Consider the following 25569-nt stretch of genomic DNA (forward strand, 5'->3'; position numbering starts at 1 on the left):
CGCAGCGAAGACCCCGTAAGGAGTCTCGCTGCAGCATTCTGCACCCGCTGGAGTTTCTGGGTCAGTCTTAAGGGCAGCCCCACGTAGAGCGAGTTACAATAATCCAGTCTGGAGGTGACCGTCGCGTGGATCACAGTGGCTAGGTCAGGGCGAGAGAGGTAAGGAGCCAACTGCTTAGCTTGGCGGAGATGGAAAAATGCCGCCTTTGTTATAGCTGCAATCTGCGCCTCCATGGAAAGGGAGGTGTCGAAGATTACACCCAAACTCTTAACGGACGGTGCTGGCACTAACTGCGCCCCCGCAAGAGATGGGAGTTGCCCCCCCAATCCCATATCGTCCCGTCCCAGCCACAGGACCTCTGTCTTCGAAGGATTTAGCTTCAACCGGCTCCCACGTAACCATCCAGCCACAGCTTCCAGACATCTGGTCAGTGTGTCTGGGGCCGAGTCAGGATGGCCATCCATCAACAGATAGAGTTGGGTGTCATCGGCATACTGATGGCAACCCAGCCCAAAACTCCGGACAAGCTGGGCGAGGGGGCGCATAAAGATGTTGAAAAGCATTGGGGAGAGTATCGCACCCTGAGGTACTCCACACACCAAGGAGTGGCGCGATGACAATTCCCCCCCAAGCGCCACCCTCTGTCCCCGACCAGAGAGAAACGAGCGCAGCCATTGAAGGACTGTGCCCTGGATCCCCACGTCGGCAAGGCGGTGGTCCAGAAGTTCATGATCGACCATGTCGAAAGCTGCTGACAGATCTAGAAGAATCAGCAGCCCCGACCCGCCTCGATCCAGCTGTCTACGAAGATCATCTGTTAGGGCAACCAGAGCTGTCTCGGTCCCATGACCAGCGCGGAAGCCAGACTGGAATGGATCCAGAGCCGATGTTTCATCCAGAAACCCACCAAGCTGTTCAGCAACCGCTCTCTCAATCACCTTACCCAGGAACGGAAGATTCGAAACCGGGCGGTAATTGGATAGATCTAAAGGATCTAATGATGTTTTCTTTAAGAGCGGGCGCACCACTGCCTCCTTCAGTTCCCCTGGGAATGTCCCCGTGCCAAGGGACAAATTGATGATATCCCCCAGGAGGGCCCGCACCTCGTCTGGACACGCTCTAATCAGCCAAGACGGGCACGGGTCGAGAGGACAGGTGGTGGGCTTTCCAGCTCGGAGGAGTCTGTCCACATCGGCTGGGGATATCCGGTCAAAGTGGTCCAATACTGGACCCGAGGACAGTCGAGGGGCCTCCAGTTCCTTTATTGTATCCAAATTGGCAGGGAGGTCATGGCGGAGCAACAAGACCTTCTCCGCAAAAAAGCTCGCAAATGCCTCACAGCCGAGTGTCAAATTGTTATTTAAATTTGGCTGTCCTTCAAGGGACGTTAAAGACCTGATTATACTAAATAATTGCGCCGGGCGAGAGCTAGCGGATGCAATGGAGGCCGAGAAGTAAGACTTCTTAGCAGCCTTCACCGCCATCTCGTAGGTTTTCATAAAAGCCCTATAAGATGTTCTTGAGGCTCCGTCACGGGCACCCCGCCATACTCGCTCTAGCCGTCTGAGGTCCCGCTTCATTTTCCGGAGCTCCTCGGTAAACCAGGGAGCCCGGTTTCTGCGGGGTCGCAGAGGGCGCTTCGGTGCGATCTCATCGATGGCTGCCAGGAGCTGGATATTCCAGCCCTCAACAAGCTCAGTCAATGAGTCGCCAGGGGGAGCAAGGTCCCGCAAGGCTTGGCGGAATCTATCAGGGTCCATCAGCCTCTGCGGGCGAGCCCAAATCGGCTCGGCACCTAAGCAGGGTGGGGGTGGAAAGTCAATCCTGGCTTTCAGAGCGTAGTGATCAGACCATGGCACCTTCATCGAAGGAGACATGATCACATCTATACCTACACCAAAGATCAAATCCAGCGTGTGGCCTGCTTGATGTGTGGGGCCCGAAACAAACTGGGAGAGCCCTAGTGTCGCCATGGAAGACACCAGGTCCAGAGCCTGTGAGGAGGGAGTGGCATCAGCATGGATGTTGAAGTCCCCCAATACCAATAGGTTAGGGAACTCCAAGGCCCAGCCGGCCACCGCCTCCAATAGGCCTGACAGGGTGGCTGCTGGTGCGCTAGGTGGCCGGTACACCAGCCAGACAGCCAAGCTCTCCTCGGAGCCCCACACTAGGCCAACACATTCAATGCCGGGGATCGATGGTGATGGTAGAGCCCTGAAAGAACAATCTTCCTGTCAAGTCGAGAGATGAACGAATAATGTTGCATTGCAGTGGGCACTCCTAAGACCTTGGAGAGCTGCTGCCAGCCAGGGGAGGCAGACTGGGCTTCATGAACAAATAGTCTGACTGGGTAGGTGACATCCCGCCCCAGCTTTAACAGATAGCCAGAAATGTAGTGGTACATGGGAGCTGAAGACCTGTCCTGTTTCTGCAGCAAGGTCCCTGTCTCCTCCAACCTAGAGCTGCACACTCAGCATTTCAAACCATTCAGATGAAGACTTCTCACCCGTTGTGCTGATTTGAGCCAATCAGGTTGAAAGGTGGCTAGTCAGCCACTGAGGGTTGGCTCCTAGGGTCCTTCCAGGGAAGAACACAGAGGAATTGCTCTCTCTTCTTCAAAGCTAAGCATTGTGGAACACCCAAAGCATAAGGTGCTTTAGCTTCAAAAGAATGGTGTGCAAGTTTTGTTATGTACAGTGGAACTTCAAGGGTGACACAGCTTAGGTAGGTCATTTGGAAAGAAGATTTTGGAGCACTCCAAATCCTTTGCCAATTTACTTGCACAGAAAATAGCAGACCCAACTGAAAGGCAACACATGGAGATCTGCGCTGATCGTTGCAAGGCACCCCTAATTCCCCCCCTGCAGAATTATCAGATTATTGCATAATCTTATAAGGGGGTGTGGCTGAGAGAGGGTGTGGCTGTGATTTTGCCACTACACTACTCCACGTCACCCCATCATCAAACTTGCTGATGTTCTCCAAAAATTCTAAATCAGAGAAGGGAAACCTGTGACCCTCCAGATGTAGCTAGATTCCAGTCACTATAGCATCTTTGACCCAGACTGGCTGGGTATATTGGAAGTTTTAGCCCAGCAATATTTGGACTAGTGTAGACAACTGAGTGGGCAACACGGACAGAGCTCTGGTATAAACACAACTTCCTACATTTCTGTGTTAACTATTGAAGGAAGAGGGAAGCCTTTGGGCGAGCTCAAGAGCTTAATTTCTCTGAATCAAAGTTTTCACTCTGCTTTAAGGTAGGATGGTCAGACAGAAGAGACAAAACTTTGCCATGAGCATGATTTTTCATGTCAGTGCAATGGATATATTTTGGTCCTATTATTGAGTTGTAAACCCCAGATAAATGACTATTTATTTGTATAGAAACAAGAGCAAATTGAAGACAGCTGGCTACGACTAGAGGAGTGGAATTTTGTACTATAGTGTGGACTCCAATATCTGTGTGTTTTTGTGTGTGGATATGTCAATACCAATAGCAGCACTTTAAATATGGTCACTCCAGCGCTTTAAATTGCCCCTGGACACTAACTAGGGAGTCAATGCAACTGTTACAGTATAGAATCCAAACAACATGTATTCTGAAAGGTGTGAGGAGGGAAGCAGTCATTTATGACATAGCCTAAATTGATATGTTTATGACATAACCTAAGGTGATTTGGTGAGGACCTGGTGTCATTATCATTAATTTGCATATATTTGCATTCTGCCAGTGTGCTTTTATCCCACCTCCCTACCCAACTTTTTGGCTAAATTCCGAATTCTCCCTTTAATTTCTAAAATGCATTAAAGATTTAGAAATGAATATATCTGAAAATTTAAACCAGCAATCATATGCAAACGTTTGCCCCACTCAGAGCACAGCTATTGAAATGAATGGAGATGACTAATTTGAGATCCATTAATTTCAACAGGTGCAATCCTGTTTTGTTTGGCATTTTCTGTGGATGTCCTCCCACAAGGTCCTTTGCTTTTCAGAACTCGATGAAGAGCAAAGTTCAACATATGAGAGGCAAAATTTAGTATCTTTTAGACGCCATCCAAATCTAGGTTCATGACATTAGCATTTTCATTACAAGTTGAGTACAAGAAAGTACATTTTTCATTGCCTGCTGTGCCCTCCCTGCTCCCTCCCCCAGGCCCAGCAGAAAAGAGCGAGCAAGAGGGATGGTGTGAAAGCGATTGTACGGCCGCAGATTAGTAACTTGATTTCACTAGTGTGGGTTAGCAATAGAGGAAAAGCCAATTTATTCAGGTGTCATTTGAGCTGCCATTTCAGATACTGTATGCATACATGTATGTATGTATGGGACGCGGGTGGCGCTGTGGTCTAAACCACTGAGCCTAGGGCTTGCCGATCGGAAGGTTGGCGGTTCGAATCCCCGTGACGGGGTGAGCTCATGTTGCTCAGTCCCGGCTCCTGCCAATCTAGCAGTTCGAAAGCACGCCAGTGCAAGTAGATAAATAGGTACTGCTCTGGCAGGAAGGTAAATTACATTTCCATGCACTGCTCTGGTTCTCCAGAAGCAGCTTAGTCATTCTGGCCACATGACCTCGAAAATCTGTCTGCAGACAAACGTCAGCTCCCTCGGCCAGTAAAGCGAGATGAGCGCCGCAACCCCAGAGTCGTTCGCAACTGGACTTAACTGTCAGGGGTCCTTTACCTTTACCTTTTTATGCATACTTCAGGAATGACTGGTGTCCTTTGGTAGGGCAGAAGGCAGGAGAGGCCAACAGTAGGTGGCGCTAGAGCAAATGATAAGCAGAGCTGCAATCTATGACGGCCATCTAATTCTAGTTTCGTCCCAATTCTCCTCCCTACTGAGTTGCACAAGGGGCAACACTCATTCTTAAGGAGGAAGAAGCTTGTGGCCAGGGCTACCCCCTGGACTGGTTGTAATTAAGAAGGCAGGTGGGATTGGAAGAATCAGGACCGAGGTTGGTGGGGCAGTGCCCCATTCACCCTAATGGACCAGCTTCCGCTGTGGATGACATGTCTTCTGAATCAGAAGTAGCCCATGTTTTGTCAAGTATGTGCTATAAGCCCAGTGCTGGCTGCTGCGGCTCACAGATAGAAACTGCTTGAACGTCTCCTCTGCTCAGAACGGAAGGGAGGGAGGGTGTTCAATCCAGGCATCCGATGAAACGCAGGCATGTTTAAGGAGGTGAGTTCAGTGAGTCAGTACTGAGCTGAGCACAAACAGCAAACAGTCTTTGGTGCATTGCCAATTTTCAAGGGGGTGTTTACTGAGACCTCTGGCAGTGGATGCCAGTGGGCACATTGGCACCCATGGGCGCCTTGTTGCCAACCCTTGCTCTACCTGTTCCCTGTGTCTTCCTTTCCCTGTGTTACATGGAGCTGCTCTCCATTGACAGCCTCAAGCTTATTTGGGGGGGGGGCTGCAGTCCCTGCAGAGCCGCAATAAGAATGTGCAGCATTGTACAAAAATCCCATCTGTCTGCTTACCCTGAAGTGCCCTCTGTTGTCTCTGTAAAGTTAAATGGCCCATGAGGAATAATCAATGGAGAGTAACTTGAGCTGACTTGTGATTTCTCTGCGGGGAACAGGAGGCTGTTTCTTCCCCCCGGCCACTCCTCCTCACCCCCAATGTTTGATGCTTACTCGGCTGCCTATGGGAGGGGATCGTTCCCAAGCTCAAGCTGGTGCTTTGCTGCACTGCTGAGAATCTTTTCCCGCTCAGTGTCCAAGGTGGTCTGAGATCTCGCCAGCTTCAAGTCACTTCACTTATTGGTCCAGGATCCCATCTTGTGTGGCAAGAGCTCACATGCATGGACACTCACCAGTTGCACTCTCACTGGTCTGTTCTTCCTCTTCCCACAGGACCACATTCCGGTGCCCTACCAGCCTGATTCCAGCAGCAACCCCTCCTCGACGACGTCATCCACGCCCTCCTCACCAGCTCCGCCTCTGCCGCCCAGTGCCACACCGCCCTCTCCCCTACATCCCTCCCCGCAGTGCACGCGGCAGCAGAAGCAGTTCAACTTGCCAGGTATGTCCTGAGCTTTTGCTCTGAACCGCAGGAGCTGCCTGAAAGCGAGGTTCTTAATTTGCCCCTGCACATTGACCAAACAAGACCCCAGGAGGCTACGGATCTGTTTGGGAAGGTTTCATTTTTAAATACATGAGCAGAGGACACCAGTGGATGCATTTCAGTTTACAAGAGATATGTAAGCATTGTAGGATCACAGGGAAATCAACAGCACATCATGCCATAGCTCAGGGTTAGAACGTCCGCCTTGCAAGCAGAAGTCCCTAGCACCTCCATGTAGGATTGCGTAGAGACTCTTGCCTGAAATTTTAGAGAGCTGCTGCCAGTCAGTGTAGACACTACTGAGCTAGATGGATTAGTGGTCTGACTTGGTATAAGTTTCCTATGTTCCTATCTGTTGCATAGGGGACACACACAGATTTCCTCCATCCTTAGACAATACTGACTTAGATCAGAGATGAGGAACCTGAGGCCTAGGGACCAAAAGTGGCCCTACAGGCCTCTCTAGCTGGCCTACAGAATTATTCCCAGGCCACACCTCTTCTCCACAGGCCACACCCACCAGCAGCCTTGCTTCACACCTGTCTTGAGTGTTTTTTTGGAATGTGTCCTTGAACTCTAATCATCTTTCTTGCTTTCCTGCATGGAGGATAGAAAGGGGTATATGGGTGTGCATAGGAATTAGCCTACTGTACAAAGGTAATATTTGCATTTATTGCCCTCCCCTTTGCTCCTGGCCTTGCCCACCAGTGAGGTCCTTGGGATGAAAAGTGTTCCCCATCCCTGGTGTAGATAATGCTGAGCTAGATGGACCAATGGTTCAGCTTGCAACAAGGCAGCTCTCTACATTTCCTTCAAAACATTTCCTCTCTGATCACTACACAGAGGTAGATCATTGACAGTGCAAACCTGTTGGTGCCTGCCATTCATCTTGGCCCATCATGGTTCTTTCTCCTTCCTCCACACTGATGAGAGCAGTTCCTTCCATCACTCTTGTTTCAAGAGGTCCCTCTACAGTCAGACAACATGGCAAAATGCATGCATGGCCCTTAAGAAAAATGATTGTGGGAAGTAAGGCAACCATTTTTCATCAGCTAGAGAAGGAACTCAAGGAACAGCACACTATCAAACCCATTTGGGTGTCCTCGAAAGACCCCAGACAGCCATTCATTTTCAGACAGGGCTGGCTGCGTCTGAAGGCGAGACTTAGAGAGACAGATTGAATTACCTGCATTTACATTTACACCCGAGATTCTCAGCTCAGAGGAGTGGGGGATTGTTGACCGGCTGGGGCCAATTCATTTGACTACAACTGATGATGGGCAAACTCACTCCAGTCTGATTAGAATTGAATTGATATTTATGAGCTTCTTCAAGAAATACTTGATTTGTAATATAGCTGAGCATCATATTGAGAAATTCAAAACCAAATGGGCCAATTCAGAATTGGATTGGCATTTACAGGCTTCTTCTGTCCCAGGCAGCTCCTGACCAGATGTGTGTGTTTTAGCCCAAGTGGGGGCAACATCCAGCTACAGATTTGCAGAATGATAAATCGCATTCCACCTTTCACAGTTCAGGATCCAGCAAGTGACATTGGATCTAGCAGGGGTTAGGTTCCAATGGATGTCAGATTCCAGTGAACATGGTCAAGCAAAGCAAAATTCTTGTGGGATCAGTCAAGACAGAGGATAGGTGCAGGTCAGCAAAGTAGGGCAAAGTAGAGGTTGAGTTCCAAAAAAGGCAGACAAAGCAGTCAGCACCCTGGACAGTTCCAGTTGAGCCACAGATCCAGACAGACTTGTATTGAATGTCACACTAAACCATTGCTCAGTGCAAACATGGGGACTTCCAGGGAGATTGCAGCTTTGCCATTTTGCTGTTGTGCTGTGCTGATCACCATGGTTTGTCTTAGCTTGTCATCTGAACCTGGACTTGTGGTTCAGCTCTCTCCAGATTAGCCCCAAAGTGTAACCAACAGACGACAGGTGAAGTTGAGAAGGCAGAGAAAGAATAGAAAATTAGAAAGCCCTCTGCTGCCTCATCTAAATGAGTGACAAGCCGCCATCCCCAAGCGAAAATTAATCACTCTTGGCCAACTCCAGGGGGGCATTTTCATGCCTCCACTGAAAGTGATGAGAAAGTCTGGGCCAAAGCATTCAGCCGAGGACTCATTAAAACACAGAGTAGTGGAACGAAACCAAATCAGCTCAACAGGCCAAACGCCTGCTTAAACAGAAACGGGTTTCACTTGGCAGCTGATGTTGAGATCGGCCGACAACTTGTGGCCCTGTGCGCACTTACTTATCAGCAGAAATGTTCAGGGGATTGGGCAGCTGGTTAGGATGAGTTGTTGATGCAGAGGAGAACAGGGAAGCTTGGCGAGATTAGCTTGATCTCATGGGAAGAGGAGCAATAGAAAGTGAATGGAATTCAGTTGTGCAGAGAGAGTGGTGATTTTCTGGGTGCTGGTGTCATTTGTGCTGTTGGCTCGTGACTCCCTAACCCGGGGGTGGGGAATCTGTGGCCCTCCAGATATTGATGGACTCAGCCAGCATGGCCAGTGGTGAGGGAGGATGGGAGCTGGGGTCCAATAACATCTGTCAGATGGCATATTCCCCATCCTTGCCCTACCCAAATGCATAAACTTTTGAGTGCTATATATGGACAGGCTTTTAGACTCCTGGCTTCCCCTGGCCTGGCAGGGGCATGGTCCCATGCCCAGTGTTCAGTTCTGGACAAGGTTATGCCTTGCAGATGTTTGTATAAGCTCTTCTGTTTAGCCCTAGTGCTTGGTTTCTTTGCAGGGCCATCCAATGTCCCAGTATATTTAGTGGGAATTACTTTGAGCTATGGTGTGCTCAGGATAGTAGCCTTCTCCTCTGTGTATTTGCCCAATTCCCTCTCAAAGCCATCCTTTGTGCAAATGCTTCTTTTGACGCATTGTGCCTCTGTCCTCCAAAGACGTTCTGTGGTACTAATGAGACCCCAACCCATTTTTACAGTAGAGTCCCTGGATCTCGGCTACCCAGCTGGAATTTTCACAGCCTGGGGCGACTAAAAATTTGAATGGATCCATTTTACAGATGGAATTAGAATTTTTAAAAGCAAAGCCCTGGATTCTGCTAAAGGTGGAGTTTTGTTAAAGAGGCTATATTTATTTGTCCATTTGATGGCATTTATTTACTTTGAGTAGTATTCAAGATGCCTCCAAAGTGACTTCCTGGAGCTGAACCATTTTGGTTTGTATCCCTAGCATGGCTGGGCATTTCCCTCCTTGTTTTCAGTGCATGATCAATCTTTATTGCTTAGTAGCCATAGGCCATTGCAAATAATACAATAAAATGTCTATTAAGACAGACACAAAACATGAGCAAATGCACTTCCCATTTAAAATAAGGGCAAAGTTAAAGCAAATCCTCTAAATGTCCTGGAATTACTCTTAAATTTAGCTTAAACCAATGAATCACCTTTACAACCCACTGATATTTGATTCAAAGTACTCACTCCGATTTCATTTGCCTACCATTGCAAAAATGCAGCTTGGTCATACGTGTGTGTGTGTGTGTACTCTCTCATCAGATAAAAGGGAAAAATATTATGTCCTGTCTTGACAGCCCACAGCACTGAGACAAAACAGTTTTGTTCTAGAACAGAAATATAGTGGACAGAAGCAGTAAATAACTAACTAAACCTCCATACAACCATTTCCTTGGTGGGCAGAATAAACCTAGAGACCCACCCCAGGCCTTTGCAAAATGTAGAAAATGCAGCAGCAATGGTGACAACACAAAGGTACACAAAAGCAATGATGTGTTGCAAAACAGAAGCGAACTGTTTACACCTGAAGGGAAGCCCAGGAACTGGAGCATGGAATCTTCCTCTTTATCAACACTCTCCCCAGGGACGTCTTTAGTCGGCCTCCCAGGAAGCAGCTTCTCCTCCTCTGTCCCTGAGCTGCTTTTATATCTCAGCCCACAGACAGCAGAAAAAGGTCCACTTTTGCCTTAATCCACTCGACTAGACTGCCTACAAGCCACACTTTACACCCTCATTTTGACGCCTCCTGATCTTCTTACCTGCCAGACCTGGGTTTGCTTCAGGAACCCAGGTTCACCCCGTGATTTCCAAAACAAATGATATCCAAGATTTCTTTTTCAAAAAAAACCAGTCCAGTTCCTTCACACCGTCTACTCTGTAGAGGGCTGGTCCATTGGGGCAAAGGGGGCACTGCCCCACCAAAAGATTCCTTTCTGTGTCTCCTTAAACATTCAGCCCAGAGAAGATCAGCCATCTAGGTTGATGGCCATCTCTGCATCCTCTGGGAGCACAAATACAAAGCAAGCAATTATTTTGGGGGGAGGTTGTTGGGTGATGTTTCACAAGCCTCATTCCTGTCTGATTTCTGGTGCTCTCTGACTACTTACCTTTCCTAAGCTTTCCTTGTTCTCCTTTACAGCTTCTCATTACTACAAATACAAGCAGCAATTCATCTTCCCAGGTAAGTTTCTCGAGAACGGCTGCAGCCTCCCAGGGGCATCTCCTGCGCAAAAACCCATCTTATCTGACATGTGGCCAGTTTTCCCCACACATTCAATTTCATACCCTGTAGAGATGGGAAACTCAACTCAGTTCATGTTTAAAGACAATTCCATCTGTGTGTTTTTTAAAAATTTGTATACCGCTGTTCATTAAAACAACAACACCAAAGCACTGCACAACAACTGTACATAAAACCATGCAATAAAAACGACATGAAAAGATAAAACCAGTCATCCATTAACTTAATTGCCTGCATAGAAAAGCTTTCAGCAGGTATTTAAAAGTTGGAACAGCATCTCGATCAGAGCAGCTTTGGGGATTGGGGGTTATCCTGGTCAAAGGCACACATTTGTGTACATCAGTTATTAGTCAAATTTTAAATTCTAAAACTAAAACAACGGACAAGGAATTTTACATTTGCATTAAGAACATAAGAAGAGCCCCCTCACTTGGAACTCAGCCAGCCTTTGAAATCCGATTTTCTCCAAATTTCTGAGGTTGTCTCAACGCACCCTGACCAATCCTTCTGAATATTCCCAATTCGGCTTTAGACTCAGCCAAATCTGCTGCACACTCATAGTGATGATTTTATTCTCCTCTACCTCAAAACTGCAACCTATTTTTTTTACATTTATATCACACCTTTTACCTCAAGGAGCTCAAGGCAGAGTACTTGGTTCTCCCTTCCTTGTTTTATCCTCACAACAACCCTGTGGTGTAGGTTTTGCTAAAAGATAGTCACTGGCTCAAGGTCACCCAAAGTGAGCTTCATGACTGCATGAGAATTCGAACCATGGTCTCCTAGGTCTTAGTCTGGCACTTTTTTAAACCCTTTTTGGTCTGGCACTCTACCCACTACACCACACTGGCCCTCTTGTCACATATGCCAGCAGGATGCTTGCTATGCCAACATGTTGTGGGCACTGCTAAGTATGTGAATTGCACGTGTGATCTTTCCCTGTTCTGAACCAGGTTCCTGTTTTGCTTTCAGATGTGCCCGAGACGCCCACCCGAGCACCCCAAGTCATCCTCCATCCAGTGAATTCTAACCCAATGTGAGTAGTCCTCATGAATTTCTGCTCTTATTCTGAAGCCCACCTCCATTGAGACCTCTCCTCAGAAGAACCTGCCTCTCCCTAGTAGGTATTGTAGTAGATCTGGAATCTGGATCTGGAATGCCCTCTTAGGAGAGTCAGATTTACGTTGGGGAGGGGAAGATGAAGAAATCGTACAGGAAAGCCAGGGAGGTGGGTGCACACGAATGTCTTTTTAATATGGTGAAGTAATTTCATAAAATCATAGGATTGTAGAGTTTGAAGGAATTTCCCCCCCCCCAATGTGGAGCTTGAACCCACGATCTTGAGATTAAGAGTCTGATGTTCTTGCCAACTGAGCTGTGTACCAATGGGCTGTTTCCCATAGTGTGCTGATGGAAGGCTCGTTGGAGCAGCAGAGACTTCCTCTAGCCCCCCCACCATGCCTCAGGTCTGCCCCAGAGGAGAGAGTCTGTGGTACCATGGGTCTGGCTGCTAATCAGAATGGTGGTGGTTCAAGCCCACCCAGGGACAGCTGTGGGCAGGATTCTTGCATTGAAGGGGTCTATGAGTCTATGAGAAAGTTGAGAGACCCTTTGGGAGGTAGCCCAGGGGGCTCTAGGGGAATTGCAAATATTGCCCCCTTTCCCCTTCCGCTGATGTAAGTCTCAGCTGGACCGAAGAGCTTTTTGCCAGTGCAAGAGAGACCACAGGATACAATCCTATCATATAAGACAGTTTTCCCAACATGTTTTGATGTTGACTCTCAAAGGAGATCTCCCATGTATTAACTGCTGTGACCTGGAGTGGCTAACTTTTTTTGGCCCGGGGGCCATATGCATCCTTGACCAAACCTCCTCAGGCCAGTATGGCCAGAAGTGGGTGCAGCCACCGCTCACTTGCACACCCAGTCATGTGTACAAAGACCCTCTTTCTCAGCGGATTGGCGCAGGTCCGCTGAGGAGCAAGCTATCACCTGCTCTCTGCTCCTCAGTTGATCAACCTGACAACCACAGAGGGGGAAACTTGCATCCCCATCAGGGTGCTAGGCTCTGCCCATACCTATTTTTATTTATTTGTTTTTATCTTTACCTGTGCTACCACAATCACTGGTGCTTCAGAGAGCCATTAAAAAAAATTGCTTGGAGGATCAGTTCAGGCTCCATCCCTGACTTAGACACATCAGTGTTACCTTACAGTTGCTCTTTGGAAAGACAAGCTATGTCTCGAAGTTATGGTGGACAATAGCTATATCTCTGTGCTTAGAAAGTGGAGGTTTTTTAAAATCTGTTTTAGCATTTTAATGTTTTAAAGTATGGTTGTGATTTCTTCTCGATTTTACGGTTTTATCTTTTGTAAACCACTTTGAGGGTGTGTGTGTCTGTGGTTTTTTATTTTTTTTTACAATGAAGGAATGAAATAAAGAAGTAAATATGTTAATCTGGGCAAGAGCTACCGTATTTACTTGAGTCTAATGTGCCATTGAAACTAATGAGCACCTCAATTTTCAGAACCATGAAACAAACAAACAAAAGAGCATGTGCTGGCGAGTGTAAATGTGCCATCGAATCTAATGCACACCTTAATTTTCGCAACGTAATTTGGCCCCAAAATGGTGAGCATTTGATTTGGGTAAATATGGTATATATCTAAGTTGTGCTGGGCAAGAGGTGCTTCACTCAGTTGCGCTGCCTGGGAAAGAGCTGTGCTTCTACATTGTGCTGTGCAAATTTCACTTCCTGGTAAAACAGAGGCTGCTGACTTCACCTTTGTGCTTGCTTATGGTGAATGTGAAGGGCTGTAGAAATAAAGTAAACAGAGCTGTCACTTGTTAAAGAAGGCTCACCACTGAAAGGACAAAAGACAGGAGAACAATAGGAAAAGGGAGACGGGTTTCGAACTAATAAGGTGCACAGCCGTACAAGATTCTCACTCATCAGAACTGTGAAGGGGAAGCTGCAGGTGGACAGAACGGAGCTGGGAGAAAATGAGCCGGGAGCAGAGAGAGTTTCAAAACAGGGGCAGGCAGACTTCTTGTCAGATCTAGTTTGTTTTTTTCACTAGAACCCCATGATCTACCAGCCACAGTCAGGTGCCAGAGACATCCAGGCAGAATGAAAGAATAGGTGCCTCTGATCGCATCCTGAGCTCAGAGATTTGTTTCTAGTGACTAGGAGTGGTAGGATCTGTCAATCTTGGTTCTTATTTTCCGAATCTTAACTTCACTTCTCCACATTTCTGCAGCAATTTGCCTTTTAAAAAACCCAAAACAACAACCTTTCAACAATTCAGTGTGCATTTCTCCTAACAGACACATTTTTGCAAGGAGTTTTGGCTGAGGCTCATACACTTTTGCAAACATTTTCTCCTGATATAATGCCTGTTTCGTATGTTATTTTCTCTAATATATTCATTTTTATACACATATCTGCTTCATATGTGCATTTCTGTAAACTTTGGCTGGTTGGAAAACTGTGCCATGAAATTTGGGTAAGCCTGAATTTCAAAGGAGGCTGTGTTTCAGTTCCTGTATTATTTTGAAAAGAGAAAATTTGATAGCTACTGTGCTTTAAATTCAAACCGAATCAGATTTGTTCCCCATCCCTACATAATTTAACTGGCCTGGCAGTCCTTTCACACAAAAAGAACACGCCTGTTTAGCTTTTTTCATATTAGCCCCCTAAATTAGGCGGGAAGAGTTACTATGTTCTTGTTGCTCTCAAAAACTTCAGAGTCAGAAACCATTTGCTGTTCTATTGCAAATGACACCAAGATCTCCATCTCCTGTCTGTTCACCCTCTGGCTAGGGGTGGCTTGTTCCCATGGGGGCTGACTGGAAGGGCAGAAGGCAAGGAGGCCAACAGTAGGTGGCGACAGAGCCCATGGCAGGCAGAGCCACCCAGTCTTCCTCCCTGCTAAGTTCTACAAAAACAAAACTCAGACCAACAAAGAGGAAGCTGACAGCCAGGGCCGCCCAAAGTCAAAAGGAGGACGGCAGGCAGGCTGACTGACTGAGGCATAGAGAAAGGGAAAAGTTTTTCGCCCCTCTCTCGCAACACCAGAACTTGTCAACATTCAATGACACCAAATGTTGCAAGATTCAGGGCAGAGAAAAGAAAGTACTTCTTCACACATCACATAGTTAAACTGTGGAACTCCCTCCCACAGGAGGCAGTGATGGCTACCAACTTGGATGGCTTAATAATAATAATAATAATAATAATAATAATAATAATAATAATTTATTATTTATACCCCACCCATCTGGCTGGGTTTCCACAGCCGCTCTGGGTGGCTTCCAACAGAATATTAAAATACAATAGTCTATTAAACATTATAAGCGTCCCTAAACAGGGCTGCCTTCAGATATCTTCTAAAAGCCTGGTAGTTGTTTTCCTCTTTGACATCTGGTGGGAGGGCATTCCACAGGGCAGGTGCCACTACTGAGAAGGCCCTCTGCCTGGTTCCTTGTAACTTGGCTTCTCGCAGTGAGGGAACTGCCAGAAGGCCCTTGGCACTGGACCTCAGTGTCCGGGCAGAACGATGGGGGTGGAGACGCTCCTTTAAAAGAGGATTGGACAAAATCATGAAAGAGAGGGCTATTGATGGATGCTAGCCATGAAGACTATGCTCTGCCCCCAGGTGCTGGAAACTGCAGGAGAGGAGATTGTTGTTCTTTTGCTCGAATTGCTCAATTGTTTCCCACAATGGGCATCTGCTTATTCACTGTGAGAGCAGGAGGCTGGACTACATGGACCGTTGGCCTGACCCAGCAGACACTTCCTATGCCCTTATGGCAAGGCAGTGTCCACGTGCCCCCCCAATAGCCCCTGTTTTAAAACATTAGTAATTATTTGGTCTGGGACGTGGGTGGCGCTGTGGGTTAAACCACAGAGCCTAGGACTTGCCAATCAGAAGGTCAGTGGTTCGAATCCCCGCGACGGGGTGAGCTCCCGTTTCTTGGTCCCTGCTCCTGCCATCCTAGCAGTTCAAAAGCACGTCAAAGTGCAAGTAGATAAATAGGTACCACTTCGGCGGGAAGGTAACTGGTGTTTCCGTGCGCTGCTCTGGTTCTCCAGAAGCGGCTTAGTCATGCTGCCCACATGACCTGGAAGCTGTACGCTGGCTCCCTCGGCCAGTACAGCGAGATGAGCGCCGCAACCCCAGAGTCGGCCACGACTGGACCTAATGGTCAGGGGTCCCTTTACCTTTACAAATTATTTGGTAGGAAGAGCCTATAGGTCCATCACAGCCGATTGAAGTTGGGGTGCAGCAGTTTGTGAACGTGTGCTGTTTTCTTAACAGGAGAAGCTAGAAAGATTCACCTGGTACAAAGCAGCTTCCTATACAGTGGTACCTTGGGTTAAGTACTTATTTCGTTCCTGAGGTCCATTCTTAACCTGAAACTGTTCTTAACCTGAAGCACCACTTTAGCTAATGGGGCCTCCTGCTGCCGCCACGCCGCCAGAGCACAATTTCTGTTCTCACCCTGAAGCAAAGTTCTTAACCCGAGGTACTATTTCTGGGTTAGCAGAGTCTGTAACCTGAAGCGTCTGTAACCTGAAGCGTCTGTAATCCAAGGTACCACTTATTCCAGTTGCAAATCTGGACACACATTTCTGCTTTCCTCCGCATTATATGCTCATGGATGGATGAATCAGTCCTAAGAAGAGCTTTGCCGGATCAGGCCAGAGTGGGGCCCATTTAGCCCAGTTCTCACCACCAGATGCCCCAATGGGAAGCCCGAAGGCAGAAGCCCGAACAGCGCCCTCCCCCTCTTGAAATTTACAGCAAGTGGTTCCTGCCACTTTCGTCTTTGTTTACTCATGCATCCATCTGGCTCCATTCCTATGTTAATCTGCAGGCTTTTTTAAAAAAAATAAAGAAAAGTACAGAAATTGGCACTAAAGTACACATTTAAAATGCATTTTAAGCTTACAGCAATTTGGGGGCAGGGGAAGAACTCACGCGATTAAAACGTTTTCATATGCAAAAACAAATTCAGATCCAATACAGATGCAGACAACTCAAAGCGTTGTTGAAAAGCGAAGGCAAAGAAAAAGACAGGAGAGGAGGTGCCTGTCTGATGTATAAGGGGAGGGAGTTCCAAAGGCCCAGTTGTTCTGTTGCACAGAATGGATTTCCTGATGAGATGCTACCCACAGGAGACCCTCTCCTGCACAACTTGGTGACCGGCTGGGTATATAAAGGGAGAGACAATATTTTATATATTCTCCATCCACTGCCGAAGGCATTCTGCCTCTGAGTGCTGTGGCGCTTATGTCCCACTTGCAGGCTTTCCACAGGCATCTGAATGGCCACTGTGAGAAGAGGATGCTGGAATAGATGGACCATTGGGCTGATCCATCAGGCTTTTGTTATGTTCTTATAACCTGGTCCCAAGCTGTGTGGGGCTTCGAACCTCAGAACCAATGCCTCAAACATCCACAATGCTATTAAAAGTGAAGAAGTTAGATTTATACACTGCCCTTCATCATAAGATCTCAGGGTGGTTCACCGAATAAAATACAAGACAGAAAGGATAATGAATATGCACAATAAAACAATCAACATTGAAATATAAGTCTCCCTAATTAAAATATGCAATGGAACAGATCTCCTGTGTCAGTTCTCTGTGCCTTTGGGTCCCACACGGGGATGTACGGACTCCATCCTTTGCTTAAATACAGTAATGATAAAGGGCTGAGAAACAGATCCATGGAGCCCCTGGCTTTGGCCGCTGCTCATAACTTGATAAGCTTGTGTTGGATTGCAAAGGTCAAAGCGAAGGGAACGCAGAGCAGGGGACAGCGCTCGTGATGCGGGAAGCGACCGGCCTGCCAGTCCCACTGGGAAGGCTTCTTCTCCCAGGCTTTTAGGCAGGAGTAATTGACTTCTCTGCGAGGCTCGAGATCTCAGAGTGGCAGCTGTTTGTGCGCAGCAGATTAAAGAATCCTCCGCTGCTCTAACTCGGGGCTTACAGACGAATTGCCAAAGTCGGCTCCCGCTTTTAAAAATTAATGTCTCTCCTCTCCCGCCTCCCCCCCCGCTCTGCCCCACAAACTTACTGAAGGCAATTCAGTCTTTGCAGGTGTTTGTGTAAAGTTGCAGGCAAATGACTCCCAGAAGGCTTTGCTCCCGCTCGCTCTCCCTGCTGAGAAACCCTTGATGGAAAAGGGACCTGTTTGTGATGGCTGCCGCACCTGAGCTGAAAACAACGGCATTTCTCCTTACAGGGAGGCTCAGCCTCAGCTTAATTTTTGAAATTTCAACCAAGTCTCAACTAGGGACGGGCAAATCGGTCAATTTTGGTTCTTTTCGTTTTCCAGTCGCCAGTTCTCCACATTTCCATTCCTGTTTGAGATTCCTTTCTTTTCCATTCCTGTTTTCTTTTCTAAATCCCCATGAATATTCATTAGCATTCTAGTAGGAATTTGTCTTAACGTACCCAATTTTGTATGCAGTTTTGCCTAATACTGCATATTTTTGCAAAGCAATTTCCCTTACTTTTATACGTTGCCTTCACTATCGCATTATAATTATTATTTACCAGCCCTTCACCCTACCATCCCAGGGGAGGTTACAACACTAAAGCACAATATTAAAAACAGTTTGAAACAACTTACAACCACAAAAATAAGGTGGGTCTTAGAAACCTAAAGCTCAAGGATCAAATGTCAGGGTTAAGAGTTGCATCTTCAGCATTCTCCAGAAGCTGTATAGTGAAGCTCTCACAGTGAGGGAACTGCCAGAAGGCCCTTGGAGCTGGACCTCAGTGTCTGGGCTGAACAACAGGGGTGGACACACTCCTGAACTGGGAGCTATGGGGTAACTCTTGCTCTGAGGTGACTCTGTAGATCGATGTTATCTAACCAGCCCTGCAAACAAATCAGGATGAATGCTTAGTGAATAGTTTCTCCCTGGAACCTCTCACCATCAGTCTTTATTGGTCTAAGTAGACAATCTCTGGGCTCTAAATTCACTCCTTGCTGTTGCTTCATTAAAAGGTGCCCTCTCTGTTCATCTGAAATACGAAACGGAGAGAGTTGGACTGGGAGGAGAAATAATGTTAGGTGAGGAGCTTTGTGCTGCCAGCGCCTCGGCTATTACTGCAATCTCTGGCTCCAGGCCTGGGGGAGATTAGCTGGCAATCAATGAAAACACAGGTGAAAAATGGAATCGGCAACTAGGTGTATTCCCTAGCAGTGAAGCCAAGTGGCTCATACCACTTGTTTGCAATAATTTGAATATCCCTCCGAACTAAACAGGACTCCGGAGACATGACTGAGGAGTCAACATTAGAAATGGCCTCAGCGTGATTCTTAGGGGGCTCAAGAGGGATGTTCAATCTTCTTCCCTCCAAGCCAGTGTCAATTTTGTGGCTAACTTTGCCTGTTTCTTAGTACGTCGCATTTTGCTTGCATTCGGAGACGCTTGCAAAATTCTCCTTGTCTGCATTTCGGCATTCCTAAATCGCCTGATTTTGTCTCTGGAGTGAAAGTGCACTGTCAGGAATGCACCATGGCCCCCTGCTTTTGAAAACAGCAGCAATGACACCATTTAAAATATAAATAAAAATGCATTTGCTGTTCGCAGGACTGTTTCAGTTACTTTAGTTTATTTTCTCCCCCTCCACATTGATTGCCATGACACCGAAGGAAGGGTACGGAGGTAAGATGCTAGTTTTAGGACACATCAAGGGCAAACAATCTTCAGTTAGGGGAAGTTCAACTCAGCCTTCCCTCTAATGGCAAATGTGGGTGGTTAAGTGCCAATCAGTTTGAAAGCAAAATGGGCTTTCAAAAACAAGGCAGTGGTTTCAATATGAGGTTCCCAAAAGTAATAGGGGTGTATAAAATTATGCATGGGGTAGAGAAAGTGGATAGGGAAAAGATGGTCTTCCTCTCTCTTAATACTATCTCTCAGGGACATCTAATGAAAATGGACATAGAAAGATTCAGGATAGACAAAATAAAGCTCTTCTTTATGCAGTTCATACTTAAACTATGGAACTCCCTCCCACAAGACAGGACCTGGCCTATATTACATCCTTGGACAAAGGTGATAATGTGTCTCAGGCCACATTCTGCATTGAAAGCACTAGGTTACCTCTTTAAACACTCCTGGTTTCCTCCAAAGAATCCTGGGAGCTATAGTTTTGTGATGGGTGCTGAGAGTTGTTAGGGGGCCTCCAAACAACTTTTGGCACCCTTAACAAACTGCAACTCCCAGAATCCTTTGGGGGAAGCCACAACTGTTTAAAAGTGGCATCATAGTGCTTTGAATGTATGGTGCGAATGTGGCTTCTGTGCATACAGAGACGCGTTTCATTCTGCCGGAAGTCCTTGAGATAAAAATGTCCTTCGTCCACAGACACCCCATCTGTCATTACGGCAAACAATTTGCTTGTCAATCAATCAACCATACCTATATAAATTGTTGCATATCTTCCAATTGTTTCACCAGTCATCAGTATGGCTGGCTGGGTCAAACAATCATTTCATTTCAGATGAAAACCCTCATCACGGACATGTCATATTTCAGAAAACTAGTGGCCTTTCTGTTAGTGGGGGTGGGGAGCGTGCAGAGGGAAGAGAAATTATGAGATAAGCCCCAACCTCATATTGGGTCTGGCCTCCCATCAAACTGATTCACAAGAAATGACTCTTTGGCCTGCAGATCTATTTATATTTTCACTGAGCTTCAAACGTATTGTTGCTGTTCGGCAAAATTAACTGTGCTTCGTTGATGACATGCATTATAACACAGGGATAATTTCGTCTATAAGGTTGTTTGGTTGGTGTTTCCTCCCTTCTTCGTATTATAAGCCTTTGAGCAGTGACCCATTCGATTGTTTGAAGGGCATAAGAAGAGAACAGCATCCCATAATTCTTTTTACGTGACTCGCTGTAGAAACTGCAGCCCTTTGTTCATTTGCAAAGGGAGGCAATCTCCCACGACTCTTCTCAAGCCCCCCATTCAAGAAAATTCTGGGGGAGCTTAATGACTCTTGCCATGGAGACCAAGGTCCCATCTGCATTGTACATTTAAAGCAGGATCATCTCCTCACAACTCTCAGCACCCTTAATAAATTATAGCTCCCAGGATTCTCTGGGAGAAGGCATGACTGTTTAAACTTGTATGATACTGCATTCAATGTATGGTGGTGCAGATGCAACCTCAGTTAGACATCCTTCAGTCCTGTTGACATCAGCAGGGCAAGTTAGTTACTCCTGACAAGTTTGGTCCCATTGATTTTCAAGTGGGAATAATTCAGCCCTTAGAGCATCTGTTTTGCATGCAGAATGTCCAAAGCTCAACCCCCTGGCATCTTCAAGTTGGACTGGGGATGTCCCCTGCTTGGAGACCCACTGATGGTCAGTGTTGACAATGCTGAGCTGGATGGACCTTCTGTAGAAGGTAGCTTTCCCTGTGCTCCTGGCGCTTCTAACTTTCAAGTCTTAATAATTTGCAACATTTGGTTTTCTCTGCAGCCTGGAAGGAAACCCATTACTTCAAATTGAAGTGGAACCAACCTCTGAGGTAAGAAGCACACAAGAATTGGTGACCACCCCATCCATCCCATGGCCTCAATTCAGGAGTCCTGAATCAGGGTGACCCACCCCACCTTGAATTTGATCCCAAAGTAGCTTGAGGGCAAGGCATTTTATTATTATTTACCTAATTAAACATACAGCATCCCCTCTCCCACCTCCGCTTCTGACCAAGAGCAGGGGGCTTAATTCTGCAGGTGTGCCTTTGCAAAGGAGAGCCTTGCAGCAGGCAGAATCGGCGTCTGTGCTGAACAGCTGTTCAGCAGAGGTGCTGATGCTGCTCCTTTGCAAGCATCTTCTCTGCAAGGAAACCTCTTCCGAAGGAAAGCCTTGCAGCAGGCAGAATCGGTACCTGTGTTCAGCACAGGCACCGATCCTGCTCCTTTGCAAGTGGCTTCTCTCCCAAGAAATCGCTTGTGAAGGAGCACCCTGCACCACACAGGAAGGAGAATCATGTGGTGGGCTCCCCCCTATTCCTGGGAGTCAGAGGTCTTTTGTGGGTTTTCCCCACCGAATGCCTGCCTCTCCTTCCAGCTTGATGTCCTGTCCACTGACAATCACAAAATGCTCTGGGCCATCTAACCTGACCTGTAGTGATCTGTGGTTGTCTCGCATGAACACATTTGACACCCAAGCCCATCTTAAAAGAGTAGAATCATAGAGTTGAAAGGGACCCCATGGATCATCTAGTCCAAACCCCTGCAATGCAGGAATTTGCACCCATATGGGGATCAAACCCATGACCTTGTGTTACATGCCTGCTTTTTCAGGGCTTGTCAGGTATCCATAGCTTGAGGGCTAGCTGATGCTGTGTTGGAGCGTTTGATATCCTAGATAAAATAGATTCTAAAACAGGTGTGGGAAACCCTTTGGCCCTCCAGATGTTGCTTATCTGCATCTCTCGTCAGCCCCACAGATCATGAGCAATGGCCATGGATGATGGGAGTTCAACAACAGCTGGCAGTCCAAAGGTTCCTCATATCTGCTTTAAAACATGATTGGGTGGCCTCCAGCTTGTGGGCCTAATCAGGCCCACCAGAGCTGCACATTTGGCCCATGTGGCTGTTTTGGTCAAGCCATGCCCATATTTCCTACAACTGATGTTGTATGGGACATCTGGCGCAGGGCAGGTAAAAACAAGGCTGGTCCAAAAAGGAGGTTTCAGGCACCACCAGTCCACTGATTAGTGCCACCTGTAAAGCCCTGTGCACAGTTTTTTCCCAAGCCCTACAATCAGCTGATTGCCAGGGTTTCAAAGTGATGCACACACACAGGATGAAAGTGGGACACCTGACATCATTGTGCCATCAGGTGATTGAGAAGTGAATGGTGTCCCCATGCAGGGACGATGGATATCACCTCCACTTGCATTAAAACAAATCTCTCTTGTTTTCCCCACCCCCAGAATGAACAGGGAAACGACGAAGAATCGGAGGACGATTTCGAGGAGATGAACCTCTCGCTCCTCTCTGCCCGCAACTTCCCCCGCAAGGCCAGCCAGACCAGCATCTTCCTCCAGGAGTGGGACATCCCCTTTGAGCAGCTGGAGATTGGCGAGTTGATTGGAAAGGGCCGCTTCGGGCAGGTCTTTCACGGCCGCTGGCACGGCGAGGTGGCCATCCGCCTGATCGACATTGAGCGCGATAACGAGGACCAGCTGAAAGCCTTCAAGAGGGAAGTGATGGCATACAGGCAGACGCGGCACGAGAACGTGGTGCTGTTCATGGGGGCTTGCATGAGCCCTCCCCACCTGGCTATCATCACCAGGTAAGCCGTATCACTTAAGTACCACCTTAGGGATAGGAGGAAGCAGCAATTCCCACCCCGTCCCGCATTCCTTGCAATCAGCGTTGTTTCCATTCCGCTGCAGTTTGGCTTCTGCTAAAACCTGCACTGTTCTTCTTGCTGTCTGCCATGACTGATTATTAAATACATGATTAATTTTGATGCATTCCAGTGAAAGGGAAATGTCAAAGAGTGGCTGGGGAAACCCAGCCAGATGGGCTGGGTAAAAATAATAAAATTATTAAAAATTATTATTATTATTATTAAAAACAATGCAGTAAATCATATAATAATTTGGATAACATTTGTGGGCTAAAAATAACAGCCATAGCAAATGCCAGTTGCATTCACTGTTGTTGTGCAGCAGATTGTACAACAAGGATCAGCTGTTGCGCTAGAGAATGGAAAAATCGGCCGTGCGAGAGAAAACATAAAAATTGTTGCGCAACATACTTCACAACCAGAATCAGCTGTTGCACAACTAGCTCTCCCTCACAGCACTGGATTCCTTTGTCGTGCAATCTTTAAACTCTTGTGCTAGTGGACAGGGAATGCTGGCTACAGCCCCAAATGTGGAAATTTCAGGGAAGCAGACTTTGGCTAAGCGTCAGGAGCCACTTCCTGGTAGGATACTGGCAACGTCACTTGGAGAAGCTAACCTGTGGAATTCACTGCCACAAGATACAGTGACATCCTTGGATGGCTTTAAAAGAGGATTTGACAAATTCACGGAGGATAAGGCTATCAGTGTTTACTCGCCACAGTGGTGAGTAGTAATGCTTCTGAATGCCAGTTACTGGAAATCACAGGAGGGGAGAGGACTTTTGTGCTTGGGTCCTGCTTGTGAGATCCATTGGGGTTTCTGGTAGGCCATGGTGGGAACAGGATGCTGGACTAGATGGGGCATTGGCCTGATCCAGCAGGCCTCTTCTTGCAATCTCATCCATAGGACTATGATGGATTTTAAAGGGATGAATGCAACAAATTCAATGATGATAAAATGATCAATTGTTACTGCTCATGATGGCTATATGTCACCTCTGCATCCAGAAGCAGCATATAACAGGGGACCAGGGAGCGTGCCAGCCATTGGATCAACATCTGAGCTTGCTAGCCATTGCCATCTGTGCTGGTAACCCATGCCTTGCTTGTGTACTGTACTGATTTTAATGTTAATGTTTCAAGCAGAAAACAAAATCCTGGTCCAAGTACTGCAGCCAGTATGGGCCAGGACATTGCACCCCCTAACCCCCCAAATGCCCCCACAACACCTGGGCTCTCCCTCCCTGAACATGGTTCACCTGTCACAGGGAGGGGCACTTTGCATGCCCTTAGATAAACAGATGGTTCCAGGTAACCTGGAAGACTGCAGGATGTGCCTCTCCAAAGGAAGCCGTCTGTGCAAAGGTTGCCCCGACTTCCCACCTGTTCAACACCGGAGAGTGTAAAACTGCATTTAAAACACCCCCCTTTGGTGTGTTCGCACCGAATTGCCAGTTCTCTCGGCTAAGAGGCACTGCTTTTCCTCGTGGAAATCCGCAAAGCACATCCAAGGTCTTATTCTTGACAGCTTGATGAGCTAGCTACACTACGACTGTGTGCTTGATGCCTTAATCTTGGTCTGCAGGGTTTCCTGCTCGGCTCTCTGTCAGTTCCCAGCCTCCTTTCTAAGGTCAAAGGGCAACATGACTGGATTGCCCTCAGTCTAATTGCGACATTCTCAGGCCACAATCACTGAGTGTTTATCTTCTTCAGCTGGGAGCTGGTCTTCCTCCCGAGGCTTCTAGCTCAGCTCATTAAATCGATACGTGAAACGTTTTTATTTGTGCCTGCTGTTTTCATGAGCTGTGGTGTGAGGTGCACAGGACATCCTGTATGTGTTTTGCATTGCTATGGACACCGTGACTTCGTTGAACAGACCCCCTGATGGTGCCTGGTTGTTGTGGCAAGCTGTGAGTCATGAAGCAGACTGGAATTCTCTTCCCTTTCAGTATTGTTACACTCCACCCCAATCTCTGAGTGATGAGAGGTTCCATTGGTTCCGAGGATTTACCCAGGGTTCGGTTTCCTAGGAATGAAGGTCAGAGGAGACTGTGGTGTCTTTGGATGTGTGCTTTTCTTTACACATATATACAGCCTGAGCATAGGATGGAGGGGCTCACAGCATTAACACCCCAACAGATCTTGCTTCCCCATTTGGTTTTCAAGGGAACCCCAAAGTCCAGCTTATCTTCGGCAGAGAGCAAGACATGCTTCATAGTCTTCAGCTTCCAGCAGCACACAGTTCTCACCTACCCAGCATCCCTGGCCTATTGTTCTTCACTTAGGAAAAGGCTCACCCATTTGTTTCTATGGCAGTGGAACAACTTCTTTGGATATGCTAAATTGTGGTCCTTAGTTAGCCAGTCTTACCTTGACAAAGGAATTGGTTGGGCTGGTTTCCTCTTATACATTCCACCCTTACAGATGCACGATCACTGCTTTGGAAGGGACCCAAGGTTCCATCAAGACTGAATCCCCCCAAACTCTTAACGGACCTCCAGAATGAATTAAATTCTTATCCCAAGGTACCACTGCATTTACTAAAATATTTATATACCACTGTATCATAGAAGTATCTCA

The 25569-nt window shown here is 47.1% G+C and overlaps 1 protein-coding gene across 2 annotated transcripts in view; it reads left to right on the forward strand.

Moving 5' to 3' along the window:
* KSR2 (kinase suppressor of ras 2) overlaps positions 1-25569 on the forward strand; it is a 190982-nt gene that overhangs the window by 118736 nt on the left and 46677 nt on the right. For both annotated transcript variants that reach the window (XM_053368015.1, XM_053368016.1), the window contains 5 exons: positions 5864-6032; positions 10492-10533; positions 11566-11629; positions 21103-21151; positions 22568-22929. In XM_053368015.1, coding sequence (XP_053223990.1) covers positions 5864-6032; positions 10492-10533; positions 11566-11629; positions 21103-21151; positions 22568-22929 — 686 coding nt within the window. The remainder of the gene's footprint in view (positions 1-5863; positions 6033-10491; positions 10534-11565; positions 11630-21102; positions 21152-22567; positions 22930-25569) is intronic.

The sequence above is a fragment of the Podarcis raffonei genome, chromosome 16, assembly GCF_027172205.1.
Source record: "Podarcis raffonei isolate rPodRaf1 chromosome 16, rPodRaf1.pri, whole genome shotgun sequence".
Lineage (NCBI taxonomy): Eukaryota > Metazoa > Chordata > Lepidosauria > Squamata > Lacertidae > Podarcis > Podarcis raffonei.